The sequence below is a fragment of the Ptychodera flava genome, chromosome 4, assembly GCF_041260155.1.
Source record: "Ptychodera flava strain L36383 chromosome 4, AS_Pfla_20210202, whole genome shotgun sequence".
NCBI classification, from domain to species: domain Eukaryota; kingdom Metazoa; phylum Hemichordata; class Enteropneusta; family Ptychoderidae; genus Ptychodera; species Ptychodera flava.
The window spans coordinates 36447868-36471951 of NC_091931.1; the positions used below are offsets into that span (position 1 = coordinate 36447868).

General features: G+C 38.4%; 1 protein-coding gene across 1 annotated transcript in view; it reads right to left on the minus strand.

Annotated features, from left to right (window-relative positions):
- The window catches only part of LOC139131623 (tyrosine-protein kinase TXK-like), a 24909-nt gene continuing 825 nt past the window's right edge, over positions 1 to 24084 (minus strand). The window contains exons 2-18 of the mRNA XM_070697751.1: positions 18825 to 19212; positions 17539 to 17871; positions 16583 to 16653; positions 15627 to 15933; positions 14863 to 15029; positions 14320 to 14483; positions 12233 to 12307; positions 11601 to 11732; positions 9561 to 9685; positions 8976 to 9017; positions 8024 to 8195; positions 7530 to 7618; positions 6656 to 6786; positions 6053 to 6117; positions 5011 to 5129; positions 2692 to 2852; positions 1 to 2377 (exon numbers count right to left, since the gene is read on the minus strand). Coding sequence (XP_070553852.1) covers positions 2276 to 2377; positions 2692 to 2852; positions 5011 to 5129; positions 6053 to 6117; positions 6656 to 6786; positions 7530 to 7618; positions 8024 to 8195; positions 8976 to 9017; positions 9561 to 9685; positions 11601 to 11732; positions 12233 to 12307; positions 14320 to 14483; positions 14863 to 15029; positions 15627 to 15933; positions 16583 to 16653; positions 17539 to 17871; positions 18825 to 19212 — 2643 coding nt within the window. The 3' untranslated portion in view covers positions 1 to 2275. The remainder of the gene's footprint in view (positions 2378 to 2691; positions 2853 to 5010; positions 5130 to 6052; positions 6118 to 6655; positions 6787 to 7529; positions 7619 to 8023; positions 8196 to 8975; positions 9018 to 9560; positions 9686 to 11600; positions 11733 to 12232; positions 12308 to 14319; positions 14484 to 14862; positions 15030 to 15626; positions 15934 to 16582; positions 16654 to 17538; positions 17872 to 18824; positions 19213 to 24084) is intronic.

Sequence of the window (24084 nt, forward strand, 5' to 3'; positions counted from 1 at the left end):
TTGCAATCTTCACAGGTGTCACATTTATTGATGATAGTGTTAGAAATTGACAACATAGATAAAAACAATCAAATACTATTTTGAACATAGTACGTCAGCAAAATACGCTGAGAGTGTTAAAATAACAATAACATGTACAAAGACTCCTTTGAAAACACAATAACTTTCCTCTGAAATTAAATAAAGTACATAAAAACAAAACACATCTGCAGGAAATCCAAATGTCTGCCCAGCGTGCCCCTGAGAGACTAGTACGGAGTCTCACCTAAATTGATGATGTACCTTAACACCGTTAATTCAATAAATAGTGCCCTGCTTGAGTAGCATGAAGGTTGAAAATCGCAAAATCATAATTTATCTGACAGATAAGTTTATTGGCAGCTACATGTATACTGAATTTACGACAAAGAAATCTGAGTCACCCATGTTGTCATTGAATTTCAATGTAGCGCTATGTAAAGAAAATGGCGGCAAACCAATGGACAAAGTTCGAGAGAAAACTATTGTCACCTCCGAGTATGCTGCCCATATCTGAAAACTTGTCCAAACTTTGCCACAAAGCTTTAGCTCTGTTGTTGTAGTCATCAAGGAATAAAATCACAATGCATATATTTGACATTATAGGCTAGCAAACCGTTTTGATTGCATTATAGGATATGCAAACTTTGAAGAACCATCACTGTTGCCACGGCCGGTAAATTATCAACACGTCCTGTCCTTGACATTGTTGAACATCGGATAAAGTTATCACTGATGTTGCCAGAAGTTAGAATGTGCACATCCTTGAGAAATTACAAGTTACTATGTACAATATCAAACAAATTTGAGGTAGAAAGCGCCTCGCGGACAGATATTTGGACTCTCAAATTTTAACAATTCAAATCTCATCTACCACGTGTGGGAGCATTATAAAGCTCTTGCGGTAAAAGTTGCTACCGTTTTTGGATGGTGGCCACTGTGAATTTCAAATATTGGAAAATGTCCGGCAATTTGTTTCTCTGTTACCAAACTTTGAATGCTGAGCCTTCTGCTGTATACTTGATTTAGTAAGAAAACGGTTGAAACACAGGTTTCCCCAAGGAAAGTAATTAAAACAAAGGTGTGTTTTAGTTTCGCGCGCCTGTTACATTTGACCACTTTATCGTTCACGGCTTCGGATATTCCTCCGATTAGTAGCTCGGAAACAGCTTACTTCGTTATCGAGGCATGGAACGTTTATAATTAGTAAAATCTGTGTAGGTTTGGCAACTTTTGACCAGATAACCACATCGGCCACAGTTGACGCAGAGCCAAGGAAACCGACATGGTTGAGTACGCGATAGCGCTCCCTGTCAATCGAGGTCATGGCGCTAAAAAGAACAGTTGGAAATCTGAAGAGAAATGACTTGAACAAACATAATATATTTTGATATAGATTTACAAGTTATGTTCAGTATCCACAGATGGAAAACACATTCCATGCACAACAATGTAAACTTTGTTCAGTGTTATGCCGCGCTCTGTTTTATTATTAGTTCTTGACCCTGTACGGCATCTTTTATGTTCAACTTGTCAAAGCCTCTTGTTTAAATATGATATCAGTGCGGAAGCGGATGAAAATACTTGTGTAAATATAAAACAAAGTTATGGTGTATACTGCCATAAAATATTGCGATAAAAGCGCTTCTGACTGAACAAATGTGATTTACACTCTCAGGTAAGGTGAAAATAAGAAATCTGTCAGATATCTGCCAGTTTGGTCAAATATATCCGTAATATGTACTTAAAACCTATCAGTTTACTGTATATTTATTGATATTAATGGCTGTAAACTTTTGAGTAAGAATTTACTGAAAATGTCTGTAATGAAAAGACCGACCAGCCTCTTGCAACCGTCTACGTGCCAGTGGTCAGTCCACGGGATATCAACTGGCGCCGTGATGTTATCAAAAGGTGATGGGTCATTATAACTGTCATGACAACCCCGCAGGTCAGACTGGTTCAATGTCTGTAGAATTTGGTGAGTCATTAAGAGGGTACACGTTATGCCTATGTTCTGTGTGTCTTTTGGAGGTGCACTTTTACAGGCAGGCGTTACGGCATCGATCGATGGCTTCGACGAAGGGAATCGACTACTTCCTCACATGATGTAGCGGGTCATCGCACGAGTAAGGCGACGAAGTCCGAGTCAGCTTAGTCATCACAATTAAACACAGTGGTTCTCTTGGTTACGAAAATATGCACCGAGACTTGAACAAAACACGCGTAAATAACATTCCGATCCATTTACTTCGCTTCAGATGTCCATTTCAAGAGACATCTGCGGCTCGCGGTGAGGATTGTGAAAACCCTGGAGAACTTTGCTGAGTTCATGAAATGTAGGTCGATCGTTTGGATCCTGAAATTAAACACATAGGAGACAACATGTCAATGTTCAGATAAACTGGGGTCATCGCAGGTGTTTTTCATAACCAGTACGATTTGGAAATAACGAAAGGTCACGATTTGATGCCCTTACGCTAATAAAGTGTCTCTGACCAACATGATGGACAAAATAATTGAATTCCACACTTGTCAATTTCGAGTGAAGCTAAGCCCCTTGCTAAAGCAAGCCCTGGTTAGTTTATACCTCTATGCTGAAGATCAGAGGCAGGGAATGGTCATAAACAGATTTGTCCCAATGATTTGCACTTAACGAGCCACACAACTCACCGCTTTCCAGCAGTATAACATGACATTGTAAATCTGAGGAAGGCATTTCACCGGTCTCGTCAGTCGATACCCCTTTTCTGTGACTTCATGGATATACTGGATGTTGGTCATACTTCCGTAGGGTTGTCCACCGCCCGTGTAGATTTCCCACATTAATATGCCTGCAAAGAGCACAAAAACAATGTCCATGTCACTTGTCATTCGTTACTCCTAAGGTCCTTACAAAAACCCGTTTTTTTACCCAATACTATTGTTTCTTTACGGGACACATGCGTACAAGGGGATCTAATATGAGACGACACTGCAATATCAACTTTCAGTCATGGTAGCAAAGTGATTGTGTTGTGGAACCCTTGCATCTTTCCAATATTGTATCGATGAGATTTCGCAAGTCCTCCAGGAATTCTCACACTTGAAGAAATGTTGGCTAACGGTGAAAAACGGCTTGCGAGAGTGTTGTTACAGTGCGTAACTCGCTTTCTATTCACGACAAACTCAAGGGACACAGTGACCTTTCTTCCTGGCTTTGAGAAGAGGTTCGTGGTAACCTATTCTTTACTTTCACATTCAAAAAGTGCACTGATTATCTTTGGCAGGGAGACTCCGCGAAGGAGCAGAGAAATTTATCGACCAGTGTCCATATTGAGTGTAATTTCAAAGGTCATTGAAAAAGTATTTCATGATCAGTTGTCTAAGCATATCGAAGATTCAAATTTTTGTGTAAGTTTTAATCCGGTTTCCGTACATCTTATTCAACAGACTTCTGGTTTTAACAGATTACATACGCATGGAAATGGCAATGGATAAGGGTAATTATGTTGGGAAGGTCATGATGTTAGATTTACAGAAAGCGTTCGATAAAGTCGACCATACGATCTTACTTGGTAAACTTAAAGCCATCGGTTTGTTTGAACGCAAAACTAAAAACCAACTCGAAATTGTCAGTTGCTTGTAATGGCATAGAAATTTCACATAAAACGTCAGTGAATTACCTTGGAGCGGAAATTGATCATTCGCTTGATGGAGAGTCTATGACATGCAATGTTTTGAGCAAAGCAAATGCCAGACTTAAATTCCTCTGTTGGAAATCTCAATGTTTAGACTCAAACATCAGAAAATTATTAGTTTCCTCTCTAATCCAATGCCATTACGACTATGCATGTTCATTTGGTTTGCCAGTTTAACTAAGCTTACGAAATCGAGTTTACAACATTCACAAAATAAATTAGATTCGTTCTAAGTTTGCCTCCTCGAACACATGTGTCAACCCAGCTTTTCAAAACGATTGGCTGGCTGCCCATGAACAAAGATTACAGCTGCTAAAATTGAATCACGTGCATAAAGCGATCAATAATGTGAACCTTCTTATCTTCCTGAACATTTCAATTTGACAACGAACTCACGTACGTATAATACCAGATCAAGCTCATATTTTGTTCGTTCACCAGCCTTTGGTTCTCATGGTCAACATTCATTTCAGATTACAGGGGCTAAATTATGGAATGACATTCCTTTGAGTGTTCACAACTCAAGCCATTGTTCTAAAGTTTTTAAAAAGAAGGTCAAATACTATTTGTGCCTCAAAATTGGAGGGCTAGGGCAATTATGACCTGCCCCAGTTGCCGTGGTCAGTTTGTTTGTGTGTTTGTGTGTTGGTACCATTTTTAGTTACTTATTTGATGATCGCAGTGATCATGTGATTTTTCGTTTTCTTTTGAGGACCACAATGGACATGTTTTTAACTTTCTTGTGCAATCCTCGGCAAGTAATTTTCAGTTGTGTTCCTTTACTGTAACAGTTTTGTTGCGCTTGATGTGATTTTATATAGTATTGTTTTTGTATTTATTTAATAATTTGTTTTTTTAACGTTTTCCTGAATATTTGCCTAATCAAATCAAATCAAATCAAATCAAATTTTAGCGCCAAAGGGTGAGAAGGACTATGCATCTATAAATGCAGAAATGCCTGTCCCTCGTGTGTTCGACATTGTATTCTGTTAAAGAACTCATGACTTATCTAGCTCCCGATTTTTCATGACAAAGACATTTAAAGGAATTCGGTCATCTGTATCTATAGAAACCTCGGATTATTATTTCTACTCGGATGACCATACAATGTTACAGCTACGTTCTGCAAATAAACATGGCCGACAGAGTCATTTATGTCGGATTAATGATTCGTGCAACTTAAACTTTGTTTATAAATTGAAGGTCACCCATTGTATTTCAGCTCGAAGTCCGTCTATATCCGTAGCAACAGTAACCAATGACATTTAATTACACAAACACAATACTCGCTGGAGAATCCCCTCAGACTCACCGAACGACCACACGTCAGACTTGCTGCTGAATTTATTCTTCAAAAGCACTTCAGGGGGCGCCCATCGAACTGGAAATTTAGTCCCCCATGATGGAATATACTCGTCGTCAATAACATATCTAAGGGAGACAAAACAAACAAAAGACAATCTTGTCAACAAAATCAACACAAATGAGACTTCGGACATCACTTTGATATAATTTCAACCCTTTTCTTGATAACTATAGAGTGTTATCAGTTATTGGGACATTTTAGGGCCAGCCCATGAATCCGATTCACAAATTATTTACATCCGCTTCCCAGGCGGGAGGACATTTTTTGCACAGTTTTAAGACAACACATCGTGTTCGTTGGATCAACGTCGCCGCAATCAGTTCTTGAATCTCTCGTCTTATTTATCAAACTAAATTACACATTCTAAAATGAGTACGTGTCGATATTCGAAATTTTTTTTCCATGACTCGACCTTTTACCCAGTTTTACTCAGCAACCCTGCTTATCAACACATTTCAGTCTATAGGATGTTGAAAGCTGAATGACTTGGCAACCTAAGCAGCAGTTTCTTCTGAATAGGGCTTAATCGCTAGCGTGCTTTACAAAATCTACCCAAAGCTTTTAGGGATTAAGATCTACCCCGGCTATGAATCTGACACTAGTTGCCTGTGGGTTAGTCCAGTCAGAACAAGTCGATCAACGTTATGTACCAGGAGAGTCGATAATTTATGATGGCATCGTTTCGAATGATGTCAATCAAGAACTGGGAAGGGACTATTTGATGTGCAGTATCGCAGTGAATGCAGTGACTGATAATGCGACAGACAAGGAACCTACTTTGATTTAACCTGTCAGCGAAGAGGTTCTCACTAAAAAGGCGGCAATTGCTATTTTTCCCCTCATGTAGAAGCGTTTGGTGTAAAGTTCAAACAAAGCATAGCTCTGCTATAACATGAGTATGTAGCGCTATGATTATGACACATCATTTATAATCTAGCAGCCGTGACGTCACAGCAACGCCCTGGCCCAGAAATCATTTTCACCTTACCTTGTAAGGCCAAAGTCGGCCACTTTAACAGAGATGTTGTCTCCAACGAGACAATTACGGGCTGCCTGTAAATAACCAAGATAATATGACGTAAGAAACACTCGAAATTGCTAACCACTTCTTGATAATAATAATCGGTTCGTGGCTTCTACTATCTAATTAATTAATTTTTGAAATCTAGTTAGTTATTGTTTATAAAGTAACAGGAAATTTATCACGGTTTGCATGACAAACTTCAGCTGTTCGAGTAAATTCTGTATTTAGTCAAAATCGCTTAGAATACAAAGAAGAGAACAATGGTTCGCCTTGACTGCAACTGAGAGATTTCAATGCTTGAAAATCGACTTTGATAGAATAATAACGTAATAATATTCATCATCACCACCACCATCATCATCATCATCATCATCATCATCATCACCACCACCACCACCACTATCAACATCATCATCATCATCATCATCATCATCATCATCATCATTATCATCATCATCGCCGCGTATGACTAAAATCGTCCCACTGTTCTAACTCCTTGAACGAGCTTCACTGCCATCTCAACCAAACAACAAACTTTGTTGTTGAGAAAAACTTGTGCCAACTGACCAAATCTCTGTGAATGAAATTCGTGGATTCTAAATACTCCATTGCCGAGCAGACCTGAATACAAATGTGTATTGGGATTTCAGACCGATTCAGTAAATGGCTGTGCTTCTGTAAATACTTTAATAGACAACCTTAGGAGAGGACATGGAGATAGAGAATGTGTTAAAAGACATAACAATTCAAACAGGAAGACATGGACAGTACAGTGTGTTCATCTAATAATTATGCTTGATTTCCACTGTGTAAGTTACATGTTGAGTGACACAAGGTTAGTAAATGCCATTTTGAATGTTTAAGCTCTCTACAGTCCTGACCTTTGGTAATTAGCCATTAAGGGAAGGAACTCTAGACTCCACTGGGCCAGATTATATCTCGGTTAGATCAGAAGATCTGCTGTGACCCTTGTCCATCAGGAGAGAACAAACATAGGTAAATGACGAGGTACGCAATAAATTATTGACGTCAGAGGTCGGAGATGTCACAACTTTTATCCCCCGTTGTCAAAATGTTTGTTGTCTTCTGAGCTATCAACATGCAACGATATTTCAAGGCATCTTCTATGTGCGTTTCGTGATCCCGCGTACTTGGTGCTGTGTCCTGAACGCAGCCTGAAGCAGACAAACTAAGTTCACTTATACGCACACGATGCGAGGGTTTATGAATGCGAATTTTGTTTCTCATGTTTTTTGTCTGTTTTTCTTTTTAATACAGGAAGTACAACCAAATTAATGTTGTCAGGGTAAAACAATCTAGGACAGGCATAATGAAATTAAGCCAGATCTATCCACGGTCCTAAACAAAAGGTATCAAGTAACAGCTACCATGTTGAATCTGTCAAGAAAAATTAGTTTTCTATTTTTGCAATAAAACTTACCCTGACTCATGTACTCCATCACCAGAAAATATGGAGGATTTCTAGTGCATACTCCAACCAGGCTGACCAAATTTTTATGACGTAATTTTCTGGAACAGAAGGAAACAGGTGCTGAGTAAGTTGGTGTGTATAAATTCACTATCTTTGCTTTGCACGGTGTACAGACGGATAACGTATCTGTTTAGCCTTTTAGCCTTTGTCGCACACATCAAGCGATAAGCTCTTTGCACTGTCCCTTTCTCTGTCTCTGTCCCGCTGTTTCAGTGTCTGTCTGTCTGTCTGTCTGTCTGTCTGTCTGTCTGTCTGTCTGTCTCTTCTACCCCCCTCTCTCTCATGCTGTTGCCTGTCAAGGACAGCGTCATCATCGAACATACAAGCACGGGCTACATTCAATCTTACTCTTTTGAAACTGAGATAAAATCAACGATACAAGACAAGGAGAGCGAAATATAGACAGTAGAGCTGCTGATCAACATAGCTGCTGATCAACATACCTCATCGTGGTGACTTCTTCCATAAAGCCGTTGATGGACCAGGATTCTTTCTTCATCATCTTAACTGCCGCTAGTCGTCCATCCTGTAGTCTTCCGAGCCTAACCACGCTGAACTGACCACTGCCCAGTTCCTGCATCATGACTATGGTGCTTGGATCAAGCTCCAGGGAATCTTAATGAAATGTACAAAAATATCATATTTATGCCTTGGGATTTTTTTTCCAGGATGTTTTCATTCATATAGGCCCTATATACACCAACACACACACACACACATATATATACACAAACCTCTTATACACAAACACACACATATCTATCTATCTATCTATCTATCTATCTATCTATCTATCTATCAATATATATATATACATTGACGTTGTTTTGAAACAATACCCACACTTTGACCATTCGACTTCTGGGTTCGAAGGAAAGCGGGGCAGTTTCCTGCTCGCCTTTTTTGTAAGTTGGCGCCAATTTTTATTTTTAACTTTTACACGTTTTCCAGTCTCTGTATGATTCAATCTATTTTAGCATGTGTATTTTACTTTAAGTTTGTCGTTGTTATTTTATTTCAGATCGTTTTAACCTTGATAAAGTGGGATTACTCCCACGAAACGTCGGTGTAATAAATTTTATAAATGAAGAGCTTGGTGTCCTGAGTTGGTGCGTCTTGACCTGCTTTGTTTTACATTATACATATATATATATATATATATATATATATATATTATATATATATATATATATTATATATATATATATATATATATATATATATATATCTCAGCAAAGTGTTATTTATTCCAGTACAAAGTCTCCCGTCACTGTGTAACTCATTTTCAAAGTCTCTGTACTTGTGCAGAGTCTGGGTAATGTAACGGTCTATGTCGGTGGTTAAAGATTTGTGTGATGATGAGTGGAATTAACTGACGTGTCATTACATTCTCACCTTGAAAGTTATGGGCAGTCATTCGAAGTCGGGTGATTAGCCCTGCAAGATCATTTTAGAAAAGTTGTATGAATATACAGTAATAACAGATAAGTTTTCAGAAATATCTTGAGTACATGCGTGCACCTTTACATTTCTTTGCCTGTTCCGATTTTCTCTAGCGATATGAAAATATGTATCATGATCACTTCAGCAAGTAAATGCCACTGGCATATCACCATTTTCCTCCTCCTCTTCCTCCTTCTCCTCCTTACTAATCATCATCATATCACATCATCATCATCATCATCATCATCATCATCATCATCCTCAGCATCAGCATCATAGATCTCATTACCGTGTTTTTCGTCGATACAGTCATGCAAATAACTTAAGCTTTGACAACCGCGGTTGAACGATACAAATCAAAGCCTTAATCCAGTGATAGAAATAAATAAAAAAGTACCACGCGATAATTTCAGCGAAATACTATGAAATAAACATGTAGAATCATTTAAAACTTGCGTGATTTTACACTGAATAGAATCGAGTGAAAAAGTGAGTTTCTCGACATGCACGTTCCAAACAATTTTAGCGAGATCTCACCTCCACCATTGAGCTGATGATACTCAACGAGCTGAGGGATGTCGGGAAATATGTGATCTTTTATTATGTAACATTTGTTATCCGATGTACTCTTTATGGAATAGTGATACACAGCTTTCCGTTGCCTTCAGTCACAAACAAACAAACAAAGGAAAGAAAAAGAAATATCTTCTTATAATCTAGAAATCTCTGAAGGGTGACAGAAGGGTCATCATAATATCTTATGAAAGTTCAAGTTGACTCCTAACCTCTAACACATGGCGAAGATGTGTTTTTTTACAAATCGTTCAAAATTTATAATAAATCGACACGTGCGTGATAAATTCAAATAACTAATAAAATAAATAAAATAGATAAGCGAATGAATAAATAAACATTCATTTGGATATTGCATCTGAACGGTGTAACGATATATTTCTAAATCTAATAGTGCATGCTTTGGGAAACAGAGATCAGCAGTTACATGTCTTTTCATATCATTGTTTTGAAATAATAAAACACTGTTATGTTCCCTCAAACAACTCTTCAATAAGCACAATCCAAGTTGTAACGAAGTTAAACTATCTGCGTCATCTCTCGTCATTGGTTGCTACCGTTGAATGCAGATCTGCATACATCAAGCCATAAATAATTGGCAAGGTCGATGGAATTTCAAGGATTTCGAATAACGGCCTTTGGGCTTACTACTTATTTGGTTATTGAGTTCTATATAGACGGATGTGGCCGTTGAAATATGCCTCTGAGCAGAAGTATCTGGTGGCAATTAGGTAATAAAAACATGTACTTCTCAAAAATTATTAAGATAGGAAGAGGGAAATCCCCTCGGATGTTTTGAATTCAGCAGTCGTTGTCTTTATCAGGATTGCGTGACGCGGAGATTGCGTGATGGCTGACTTTACATTATCTATTTCCCATAGGAAGGTGACAACAAAGAGACTTTCATCGAAATGTGCCAGGTCATCGACTTTACCAAACCAAAATGTCGGGTCTTTGAATTCATGCTGTTCTTGTTCGCTTGTTTTGAAGAGCGAGGGCGAAACTGGAGAAGATCCTGAAGATCGCACCAACACTGGGCAATTTTACAAATCAATATGATCTAATGGGTTCAGTTGTTTAAAAAGGTATACGGAGGCCACCAAAAATCCTACTATAATTGATTTTTATTATGAAGATTGGGCGTCCTCAGGTGCGCCTTCAACGGCCCTTTGAATTAGCAGTGATAAATATTTCTATCTTAAATTGTGATGTCAGCTTACGAACCATAAATCATCCGATAGAAGGCGTTCTACCCAAACGACCGTCAATTACTCGCTACGATGACATGTTTGTTTACAAGTATGATTGTTGTGAGCTGGTTTTTTACATAGTTTGTGGCTCAACTTTTGGACTATCTATGGTCTTGTGATGGATATGACGTGCTACTTCGGTTCTTATCCCCCCCCCCAAAAAAAATAACATTGGACATCAACATTTTATCATAATCAGCACATTGTGGCGTGGGATAATTTTTCTTACGTCCCTTCAATACTTGAGAAAATCGCAGTTATATTATTTTGTTGTAAAACATACCATTTTCATCAAAAGGCTTCTTTGATTTATATCATTCCCCTTCGAAAAACATAGTCCACATCAACTCACATTATGATATTGCTATACGACACAGTTTTCTACTAATGACAGTTTTCTGCTCTCTAATAGCATTCAGTATTTGTAATTTGGCATCGTGTTTTGGTCAATCTTCATATATATCAAATTTGTCCCTGACAGAGATTGCACAAACCCATTCACTTTGAAGGTGTCGTCTGCCCCGCTATAGTTCTGTCAAATAACACGCGCGGCTTGGGCGCGGGAACAGCAAAGGGCCAATAAGCATTCTTCAAACGAAAATATATTTCACTCGCGCGACAATACAGGTGTGAGAACAAATGGTGGTTTTCTTACACTCGTGAGAAAGCCGCATTTCTGCCTATGAAATAAGGTATTCGTACCAGTCACAATGGATTATTACTTGCAATTCTGATTTTATAATTAATACATTACTCTATGATTGTCAGGAGTGACAATGTGAAATGTCCAGGGTTACTAGAAGGTCTGACAAGGAAGGTGCCGTCTTGAGATTCTTCTTTAAGCCGCTTCTCCGCTGCTTCTTGCCCGACTTCTTTATAAAACCACCTGAAAATGAATGATAACCATGAAAGATATGAATGGGCGTACTTTTCTTGGCACCTGCTGTGCAGGTAGGAGTTGGAACTTTACAATTTATTTCTCAGTTGGCCTTCGTTTTCTTTTGTCAGTGATGGTGATTCCTAGTGGAGTTAAAAGTTCTCGACCTGTGAACATGGTTCGTAAACTAACCGGCTGAATTTGAACACGTTTCTTGTATGACATCAATATACTAAGATAATGCATTGTCTTTTGGTATACGTCACTCGAACCGTGGCTGTACTTTGGTAAGTCAATAAACATTACGTCAGAAGACATCACATTATTTACATAAAATGACAGAAAAGGCATCAAATGGAAAATAAATGAATTTCAATAGTCACGGTTCATTTCCATGAGACAAGAAGATACGAAACGTATGCAGACGAGGGAAAACTTGAAATTGAAATCGTCATGCAAATCTTCTCGCTCTCTCGTCTGTGGCGGTCGGAAAAATCATCGTGTCTTACGGGAATTTTGCCAGTTGTCTTGAGTGGAATTCCGTTCGATCCATCACTAAGTCCCGATTTAGAAATCCTGTATTTCTACGAAAGATGAAATAAGAAAAAAATAATATTGTTCATCCTGTTTTTCTGCGACAAAAATAATTATTGTCTTTGCTTCTTGCAATGTTCTGGCGGTGAAAGGTACAGTCGTTGTCTTTTTGTGTACATTCTGTACTCACGGCAGTTTCTTGTTCTGCCTCAAATAACTATATTTATTCACAAGAGTGTTCGGCTTGCCATGACTTTTACATTGTGTACCTCATCAAAACGAGGATACGCGATATTATGTGCCTAATAAAAGACTGAAATTCTTAATTTTTTTATTTTTATTTTTTTATTTTATTTTATTAATCTCGAACCAACAGGTTGCCCCAATAACAGGTTCGTTTGAAAATAAAAATATAATACAAAAACGCAAAATATATAACAGTTACAACGTAAACAAACAGACAGGAGAATTCACATAAGAAATAACAAAAAAACAGCAACACAGCGAAAGACACACAGAAAAACATCCAGATAAAAGTAATCATTCGTAAAAAAGGATCTTACATAATCCATGACGAAAATTACTTAAGTTATTAAAAATATCTAAATTTTGCTTGTTACAGATAGAATTAAAATATGTCTGACATCGTGATAAAAATGAGTGTTTCAAGATATTCGTACGTGCTGACACTGGTCTAAAAAGAACAGCACGACGCAATGTAAAAGCAGGAACGTTAAAATGAATCTGTGCAAGGACATCTGGTACACTATAAACTGAGTGAAGGATTTTATAAAGAAAAAGAGTGTCTAAAAATTTTCGCCTGTTCTCCAATGTGGGAAGGCGAAATTCATAACATAGGTTACTATACAGAGCCCTTGAGTAAGCCATCGATGAACGGAAACAAAGATACTTGATAAATTTTATTTGGACTCTTTCTAATTTCCTTATTAAATATAATTGATGAGGGGACCAGATGGGTGAGCAGTATTCAACGTGGCTTCTGACGTAGGAGACATACAATGTTTTTAAAACTTTGATGCTATTAAAATATTTACAAGAACGCTTGATAAATCCAAGCATTTTAAAAGCCTTTGAAACAACATGGTTAATGTGCATACTCCAGTTAAGTTTACTTGTTAAAAATACACCAAGGTCTTTTACAAAGTTGGTGCGAGTCAAGATAGTTTGCTTAGCACATCTGTAAGGAAATATTTTGACGTTTTTTTTTCAAAGTGAATGAAATACATGAACATTTTTTAACATTTAATGACAACTTCCATTTGCTCGTCCACTTCACAACCTGGTTGATATCTTGTTGTAGTTTGATGCAATCGGACATATCAGTAATGGCCATAAATAACTTGGAATCGTCAGCATACAAAGATAAATTTGCATGGTTCATGCATTCAGACATGTCATTGATATAAAGTACAAAGAGGAGCGGACCCAAATAGACCCTTGGGGTACACCTGATGTGACATGTCCCCATGATGACAGTTCCCCGTCAAAAGCTACCCTTTGTAAACGACATTGAAGATATGTGGAAAGCCAGGTTAACAGATTACCACCTATACCATATGACTGAAGTTTATGAATTAATAAAGTGTGGTCGACCGAGTCAACGCCCGTCAATTTTCTTTAGCCACACAAGAGTTTTCTCATACAAGTTTGACAAGTATGTATGCCACAAAAAGATAGTGATTGAAACAACCGTAAACCCTGCACATGAAAGCGATGACTCATTTCCTACGGGACGAGGTGACAATCTTTTAGTCAATATTACGTATATCCACTGTATTCGAAAACGAAATTGTAATATCCAACGACTGAAACTTCAATTTCAACTTTCACGACGCGAGAGAGTCAACACCAGTCAATTTTCTTTACCCATACAAGAGTTTTCTCATACAAGGTTGCCATGTGTGTATGCCACAAAAAGATAGTGATTGAAACAACCGTAATCTTTCATTGCAAGAGATGGGTCAGAGATGGATCAGAGAACCAAATCTGCTGATATACCTCATATGTTTTTTATATTCGTCTGTCCATGCTGTACACATACCCATGTTTATCCCTCGCCTTCCAGAAATGCGATCCCGAATCGTCCAAAACGAGATATTCCATTCCACTCTGAAGGGATAAGTCCCCTGTTTGTCTGCTGCTGTAGTCTTCTAAAGCCACGACAACTTGGCAGGCCCGCTGAGTCGGTGTTGGCGCCAACGTTGCCTTCAGAAAAGTTTAGTGAAAACAACAATCTATCACTGATTCCTTTTGCTTGATGAGCACGCCTTATCTCGATCTACAGTCTACAACTGAAGTTTAGTCGTGAAAATTCAAAATATGTCCACAACTTTCAGCTCACGAGATACTGATAACGGTGAAAAATTATTCTTTGACTGTTTAGGATGGCTTGGTTCGTTTCAAGTATTTATTTTGACTTTGTGAAGCGTCCAAAGTTAAAACATAATTGGCCCTTAGAACTATTTAAAACCTACAAGAAAATTTAGATACATGTATCATAGATAGGTTATACAGCAAGCATAAAATGGTATCACTGTTGAAATGACAAAGTTATAGTTGAATGTTTTATCGCTGATAAATTTACCTGGTTTTGTTCAGTTGTATCTGAATGCGGTCTCGCCTTGATGTCCTCTTGGACATCTTTTGGAGTGGGCGGTAGGGGCTTACGAGATTTGTATATCTGCTCAGCCTGGCGTTTCAAGTCCGGTGATGATGGAGCCTGTGTCGAAGAAATCTTTCGCATCCCACGACCTGTCAGCGAAGTTAAAAAATCGTCATCTCAGTGCATCCTACTAATTATATTATTTGACATGTGGTTACTTATACTGTTCTCAGACTCACGTGCACTTTCATAATATGACTTTTGTATAACCTTCAACATCCTGGAATTTTCGCTGATAATGATCTTTTGCATTGCCTTACTAGTCCAGGTCATTGCCAAAATTGGCAACGCTATACCATAATATGTTTTACCTCTCATTAGCCAATCAGTGGCCAGCGCGCCATCAGTAAAATTTGTACGTCTGGCAACCTCTACATGCGTCCATTGTTACTTTCACCATAGAGGGTTGAACTCTGTCTTGCTATAAACTCCTTCGCTGCACAACTCACATAACTTTTTTCGTGTATTGTCGTACATCCGTGTCAAAAATATTGTATATGGTTTTAGCCTCTTATGATGGAATTACAAATTGTAAACATTTGTCTTTTTCCTCGGATATGGGAAAAACAACTAAACGACCTATCCTATAAAAGAAGCCGCCAGGATTTAAGGTCACGCAGAGTTCACTGGTATGCACAGCAGAAATTCGGATGTATCCCCAAAACAATTTTACAGACGTTTTGTACCTGTATTGGAGTACTTTTCCCTGTCATCTGTGCTTGGCCGGGAGATTTTGTCGGCGTCACTAAATGAAGCACGTGATTTGACCGCAGGATTTTCTGGAGCCAACAACCAAGGGGATGATTGGCTGATTTTTCTTTCTCTCGACTTCAGTTTCGATTTGACGTGTGTCTCGGCACAGGCCAGGGCACAGTTGAGAATGCTGAACACTGCCAGTTCTGTGTCTGGATTCCTTTCGGCGTTTCCCGTCGTGTGGTTGTTGATGAAGAATACACGATCTTTGTTGCTTCCAGTAGCTCTGATGACCTCGCTCTATAACGATCGATGATGAGCAAAATATTATGAAAAACCTACCAAATACTGTATAAAAATTACAGAATTACATTATGTGTATACTAGATATATATATGTGTGTGTGTGTGTAGCTGGGTGGGTGCATGTGCCAATCTATTTACCCATCAGGCTCGCTCTCTCTCTCTCCCCCCCCTCTCTCTCTCTCTCTCTCTCTCTCTCTCTCTCTCTCTCTCTCTCTCTCTCCCCCATATATATATATATACATATATACATATATACATACATATAATATATATATATATATATATATATATATATATATATATATATATTATATAATGACAGCTCTAGAATAATCTTCTTTATTTATGTACCTTTCTACCTATCATTCTACACACCACACACACACATTTTATATATATATATATATATATATATATATATATATATATATATATATATATATATATATATCTTATTATAATACTCCAATTAAGTATATCTTACAGTGTCACTCATTCTATATACCGCTGAAGGTGTTACTAAAACTAAGCAGGAACCGTTCATCTTGAAAATAAACCCATTGATCCTATTAAATTACTACGTGAGAATTGTTGAAAACTTTTGGATGTAATTAGAAACACTCCAAGGGGAAGACAGTATTTACCATGATTTTTAAGTTTTGTGTTTCGTTGGCTATTTTCTTGCTGTGCGTCACCACACATACTGGATTGATACCTGCATTGACAAACATAAATGAAAAACAAAAGAAGCGAAATTTCAGTTAACATTTCTCCTACGAAATTCCTTCAACTAAAAAGCTGAAATCAATTTCGGATTCGAAGTTAAAATCACCTGAATCTGAGTCGTATTCCGATGCTACAGCAGCACGCGTACGCAGCAGCACCACTTCACCGATTGGACTTCGGCCGACCTCCACCCAATTGCAACTTTTGATAGATTTGCCATTGTTTTTGTTTTTGTTATGTGCCTAACATATACCTTGTTTTTCGCTGCTCTAACAATCATGTCAAAACACTTATATTTTTCAACGTTTCCGCACAGCATCCTTTTGTGTAGGTAAAGTGTCTTTGTTTTCGACTGAATGCGTTGTCAAGACTACGATTGATTAGCCAACAATGACATTGCTTGACACAAGACGTTGTCATTACGAGGTTGGTACTTTGCATTTCACCACAATTTTGGGGTTAAGAAGAAAATTTAGTTGTTTGTAGAACAAAATAATGAAAATCTTATTAAAAATTACAGTGATTTCAATCTGATTAAAATTAGATGTAGAGATGGCGACTTTTCCACCCATGCTTGTTCTTTGCTTTTAACTCCAAATATCTAATCTCATCCATACACCATAGACAATGACGATGCCATCGGTGAGATAATATACGCCATATTGATTACACCATATCACATTCAATTTACAGTTTGTCTCACTCTCTCCAAGAGCTGCCATGCGCGTAAACTCAGGGTCTGCAGAGACGATGGTAAGTTGTACTGAAGTTTTAGAAATACTGGGTTATTCGAAACAAGTAACAGCCGGCCGGCTAGAAGGAACCACAGAATGCTTTTCGTTTCGTGAGGTGTCCACACACCATTGCCACTTACCTACAGATCTCAATACATCCTTGAAGGGTTTCAAATATTGTTCCAAACTGCCATTATGTAGGGATGGGTCCATTGGATTGACAAAACACACCATCGAGTGCATTCTTTCTGACAGAGGTGAATCAGCGCATGCGTCCGCGTCCTCAGGCCTCAATGAAGACCGGGCTTTCAGTCCGCCTTCTATGATGCTTCTGAATATATGACTTTCATCGTCGCGGAGATTTTGCCCAAAACCTTTCGTGTCGAATAATTTGAACGCCGCTAGTCCTGCCAGACACTCTGTGACTTCTATGGCATCTTCGATGTTCTTGACAAACATAGTTTTCCTATCAGCTGGCACGGTATAAACAAGTTCACTTGATTAAAAGAATGGGACTCCGGAATATGGTGTCACGCTCTGACTGCTGTGACAATTATGGAAAACGGACACTAAAGACACTGTGTTACAGAGGTACAAACAAATACATGTGCACACGAGTACACAGAGTTCTACGTGTATCTACGATTATGCACGTGCTTTTGTTTGTACTGTGGTCCATTCGAATTCCGGACTCAACCATTAAAGAGTATTTATCCTTGGAAAAATCATAGCATTGCATTTATTTTCGGTACAATGTCAAAGTTTCAATAAGAGTTTCCTGCATATAATTTACATTTATTTATTTATTCAATTATTTATGGATACCCTTTCCTTATATGTATTTATTTGCTTTTCGAACTTGATGGTGACCTCACGGGATCGTACAGCAATTCGTGTGACACTCCCTATCTATATGGACAGGAGTCAGAGAAAGGCAAGTACAATTGTACAGTAGAACGGCTTTTATAACACACAGTAAATTTTGAATTTCTACAGACGACGAGGTCGTTGCAGCCGATGCGCAATTCTGTACATTTTCACCATCACACAATTACTTCCTCCGCGAAGGTTATTGTTTTGCTATGACATATGTTATGATTCTGCAGCTAGTAATGACGTCATGTTTATCATCTCTCCGCGTAAAACAGCTGCGGTCTCTAGACTGAAATGTTAATATACCAGAAGCAAAAAAATTGAAAAGAGGATTCTACCGAGCAAATACCGATATGAAGCACGTACATTGAAAGCAATTTGATGTCGGCATAATTATGTGTGGTGTGCGCTCGTATACGCCTAGTTACGAGATCTTATTTTTTTATCTTTTTCAATCAGCAAAGTCGGCTAATCATTTTTTCTGCATGTATGCCTGGTTTACCTTAGACCTGCGTATAGGGGAGAGAAAGTGAAAATTTATAATTACACTTGCCTTTAGAGACTTTTCTTAAACAGGTTTCTACTGTGTCAATGAAGGAACTCTTGCCTGCTCCCGGCAGACCAAACAGGCCAATATTTATATAGAACCCTCTCAAAATTTCGCTCGTATCCTTGCCTTCAAAACCGCCCTGCCCGAGTTTATGCTGAAAACTGTAGTCGAGCAGTTTGCGTCTCTCTTCGGCCGATCTGGACAGTTTTTCCGTGTAAGCCTCCTTCGCCGCGACTTCTTCCAGTTGTCTTTCCAGCTGGGATGTCCTGGAAAGGGGTTCTGCGTTTGCACCGTCGCCGTCAACAATCTCGGAAGATTGCTCTTTCGCATCTTTTCCGGGATTTATGGAGGTATAGAACGTGGACTCCGTTTCCTTCGCCGCATTGCCATGCTGATAAAAAAAATAAAATGAGGAATTAGTAGCGATATTTGGGTTTGTTCGTATTTACTCGACGCAGTTTTTATCTTTCCACGGTCACGAAAAGTGATGTATTTATCAACAAGAAGTACATATTTCAAGGTGGCCATTGTACATTTCAATGGAATTTTGAGGGACAAAGTCGGCCATTTTTCATAAATTTTGTTTGATACGAGATACTATTTATACCCCAGTTTTAGACAAATTAAATGAAACCATCACGAAAATGAATTAATGGTCATGACCATTATTATTAATTCATTTTCGTGATGGTTTCATGTATCGTGTCTAAAACCGGGGTCGAATATATGCATGGTCACCCATTCATTCATTATCTTTCAACATGTCAAACAATATAAATAGTATCTCGTATCAAACAAAATTTATGAAAAATGGCCGACTTTGTCCCTTTAACGTTGCTTATCCAATTGAAATATCCCTGAAGAGTCACGATATATATAGCATTATCCAACCAGGCATACTATTTCAGGTTTTTCATCTCGAAAATCAGTAAGATTTAACACACATTTTTTTCTCAAGGAAACTTTCACCATTCTATTTCGTAAAAAGAATACCAGCCAGGGGGAGGGGGTCGCCTCGCAAATTATCCAGATTTTACTGATATTCAAACTATAAAAGAGCAGTAAATTTCCGCGTTAACTCTGAAGACAAAACTCAAGATTTTATAATTCACAAAAATGACCCAATGAAAGCTTGCCATTTTAGTATTTCAAAAATTAGTCTACGTTATCTTTTGACCAGGAAAGATCCGCAAAATATTGAGAATATCCAAAATCTGTTTCTGGGTCACTCAGATTTTTCTCGTCCACTGATTATGTGTGAACTACTTTTGAAGCTAACCCGTGGAGTAAATGACGTCATCACTGCTTTTTTTGTAAAAAATCAATAATAATAATAATAATATAATAATAATAATAATAATAATAATAATAATAATAATAATAATAACAAGGCAGTATTGCTGAAGGCAATGAGTACTTGGGCCGTGATAGAGTAATTTTGAGGACAATATATACTACTATTCAAATATGGTCTTGAATTTCCTCCTGTCAATGAGGCATTTGATTAACTGGTTATTAAACGAAGCAATGGCATGACAACGGCAAAATATGTCTAGCAACTTTTGTGGAGTTTGAGGCAGGGGTTCTTTATTTATAGCGGGAATTGCTTAAACTCCTTAAATATTCAAATTACAGCAAATTTCTTTTGTTCTCGATGGTAGATGTCTAATATTTAGATGGGCATATTTAGATTTCTACCCTATAGTTATCCTATATACCAAAAATCGGACATCCAGCTCTATTGGCTTGCTCAGAATTAGATATGCGCATAATTAATGAGGTACAATATGTGGTGTCATAAGGTGTCCCATCATACCATTTATGAAGGGTGTAGCACTTGTGGTTACTGAGTTGTGGACAAATATATATATTTGAGGTCAAAGGTCATCGAGGTCACGTGACATTTTGTCAAAATAATTGTATGCTAAGTTATTCCTATATACCAAAAATCAGACCTCTAGCTCTATTGGCGCGCTCAAAATTATATATGCGCATAATTAATGAGGTACAATATGTGGTGTCATAAGGTGTCTTATCATACCAAATATGAAGGATGTAGCACTTGTGGTTACTGAGTTGTGGACAAATATATATATTGAGGTCAAAGGTCATTGAGGTCACGTCACATTTTGTCATAATAATTGTATTGCTAAGTTATTCCTATATACCAAAAATCAGACCTCTAGCTCTATTGGCTCGCTCAAAATAAGATATGCACATAATTAATGAGGTACAATATATGGTGTCATAAGGTGTCCTTTCATACCAAATATGAAGGGTGTAGCACTTGTGGTTACTGAGTTGTGGACAAATATGTATATTTGAGGTCAAAGGTCATTGAGGTCACGTGAAGTTTTGTCAAACAAATTATATTGTTAACTTATCCCTATATACCAGAAATCAGACCTCTTGCTCTATTGGCTCGCTCATAATTAGATATGCACATAATTAATGGGGTACAATATGTGGCGTCATAAGGTGTCCCATCATACCAAATATGAAAGGTTTAGCACTTGTGGTTACTGAGTTATGGACAATAATGTATATTTGAGGTCAAAGGTCACCAAGGTCACATGATATTTTGTCAAAATGTCTGAGATATCTGCGTGAACCGATGGACTCACTGATGGACTCACGGACGGATATGAGCCAATCTATAAGCCCCCTGGACTTTATCCGTGGGGACAAAAAAAACTGTGTCACTGCATCCTTTAGGCAATATGAATACGATGAGAAACTAAATTTTTATTTTTCTTGGCATCATACATGCGAATCTATGGAGAACTGCCTTATACATGGGAGTCTATGGAGGTGTAAACTAAAAAGTCCTCTAACACGGCCAAATTTGATAGCATTGTGAAACAAATCGACGTGCATCTGTATGGGGTTGGGTACTAGGCGTGAACGGACGCACGGACATGACCAAACCTATAAGTCCCCTCGGACTTCGTCCGTGGTGATTAAAAACAACGCAACAGTTATTACAGCTACACCGGCGGTAGGTTCATATCCAGAGCCCCGTACGGTCTGCCGCCGTCGCTTGAAAACAATCTCATGCACCCGGCCATATGGGCAGCTGGCCGGATGCATGACTTCCCGGAGAAGGCGAGCTGTCACGTTCAAGCTCAGGATTATTTGTCGATCAAATTTCAGTAAATTTACCTTACCTAGATGAAATTTTGTCTATAGGCTGAAATTTCGCCGAAGTTTGACAAAATTACATCGATTTTTCAGGTTCATATGCGACATTTTTGAGTTTTGAGTGCAGACAGAAATAAGTTTGAGGCAACATGGCTGCGACCCCATGTTGACCCCTAGCCCTGCGTACGATGCTATGTGCTACAGCTAACACACAGCATCGTACGCAGGGCCAGCGAGAGAGTTGCCGACATCGACGGTTATTTACGAGAAGTGAATAAAAGACTGTCATTTTTGGAAGCGATCGAGTAGCTGAGGTAGGCTGGGATACGACTTGGGCCCAAGAACGCTGAATTTCGGCAGTAATTTGGCTTTTTACGTCAAGTCCCAAAATGGATTTGAAGTCACCGACCCAACGTACGGGTCTTTGCAGGGCTGTGGTGAGCGGGGCGGTTAGCTGTAGCGGAACACACAGCATCGTACGCAGGGCTAGTTGACCCCCAAGTGAAAATGTGTTCGCGATCAAATCTTCCTATATTTTTTTCAGAATTTTCAACAAAATCATTGCTTCTTACATCTTTTGTAAAATATAAAATACTAAAATAAAACTGCGATGTGCCATGTCTCCAGATTTCTAAAATATCGTTCGTTGACCGTTCGACGCAAACTTGTGACGCAGTTGAAATTCAATACTGACCGCCAAATAATCTTAATGAGACGAGATCAGTCTAGACATCCTCCAAATTATCCAACCATTCGCATTGGAGTTCAGCTCGCTTAGAGTATCATAACATTTTTCGGCCTTCTTTTAGATCGACCCTAATATCTCCCATTTAGGAAATAAATACACAAGCTACCTCGACAAAACTTCGTGCACCATCCAAGACCAAACGCACTACAAATCTGTCTTGACGTCATCATCTCCTTACATGGTAATCGGCATACCGTATTTTTTAGCAAAGGGGACACAGAATACGTCGGAGTATTCAGTTTCAAAACGTATTACATTGTGTGATGTTGTCAAAAAAAAGTCATGTTACTGCAGTGGTATAAATTACAACACAAAAGTTCAAATCAGTTTATTTTGGACTGGCTTTACCCAACATTTCATATTGTTTCTTATGCCAGATTTGACCACGTGCTTACTGGCGACCCCTTTTCATGCAAATTTTGTGTCAAATGATGTGTTCCCCTGGAAAAACAAACGTACGATTTCTAAATGAAGGAGGCGAAATTTGCCCTCAAGACGCGAAACCACCCCTTATGGGGTGTACCTAGCTATTTTAACGAGCTTCTCGAATCTGCACTCTATTTCGAAATGATGGTCTGGTTTTCTCAGCTCAAGGATAAGTGTTCTCCATCGCTGTGGGCATTACTATTCTCAACCGGGGGTACAGTTTCCAGTCGTAATGTTTTTCATTGTGTCCGGGATATAAAACCTTTCCTTTTCAAACTTTCTCTTTGATTAACACTAATCCACATCTTGTCAGTGATTAAACATGTTTCAAGTTTAAATGTTAAATTCTGGTCTCGAGCCCTCCTGTTCGACCAAACCGAAATTACCCCTCCCACTTTGGCTCGTCCAGTGGGTGTAGCAAGGGTCGTGCCATCGCCTAGGAAACGGAGGGTGCATTAATTGTTGCATTTCGATGCACATTTTGATTATATTCAGAAGATTTTGTGGCCAAAACTCAGATAGAGAAGCATTTATATTCACATCTCACTTATTCAAGACTGGCTGAGAGCAGCACTTCCATTCAGTTAACATCATTACGCCATTTATTATGCCAAGAAAGATGAAGCCAATACATTTTGCCCTCCCTGGTCTCAGCCAGAAATGGTTATACCTACAGTTTTTTCCCACGGAATGAAAACAAATGTACTTGGGCTGAGGCCCAAGTACAATAATAATAATAATAATATTTCCCTATCGATTCAAACACAAGATTACAAGCCATTTTGAATTCGGACGTCGGTAAATCTTGGTTGATGCGTTCCCATAATCCAAAATTTTGCAAAATTACCCCCAATCTTCATCCCTTATTAGAAGAGAGAATATTGAAACGTTTCCTTGATGAAAGTATGAGCAAAGTTTAAAACTTCATTTTTGAGGCATGTCCCTCCT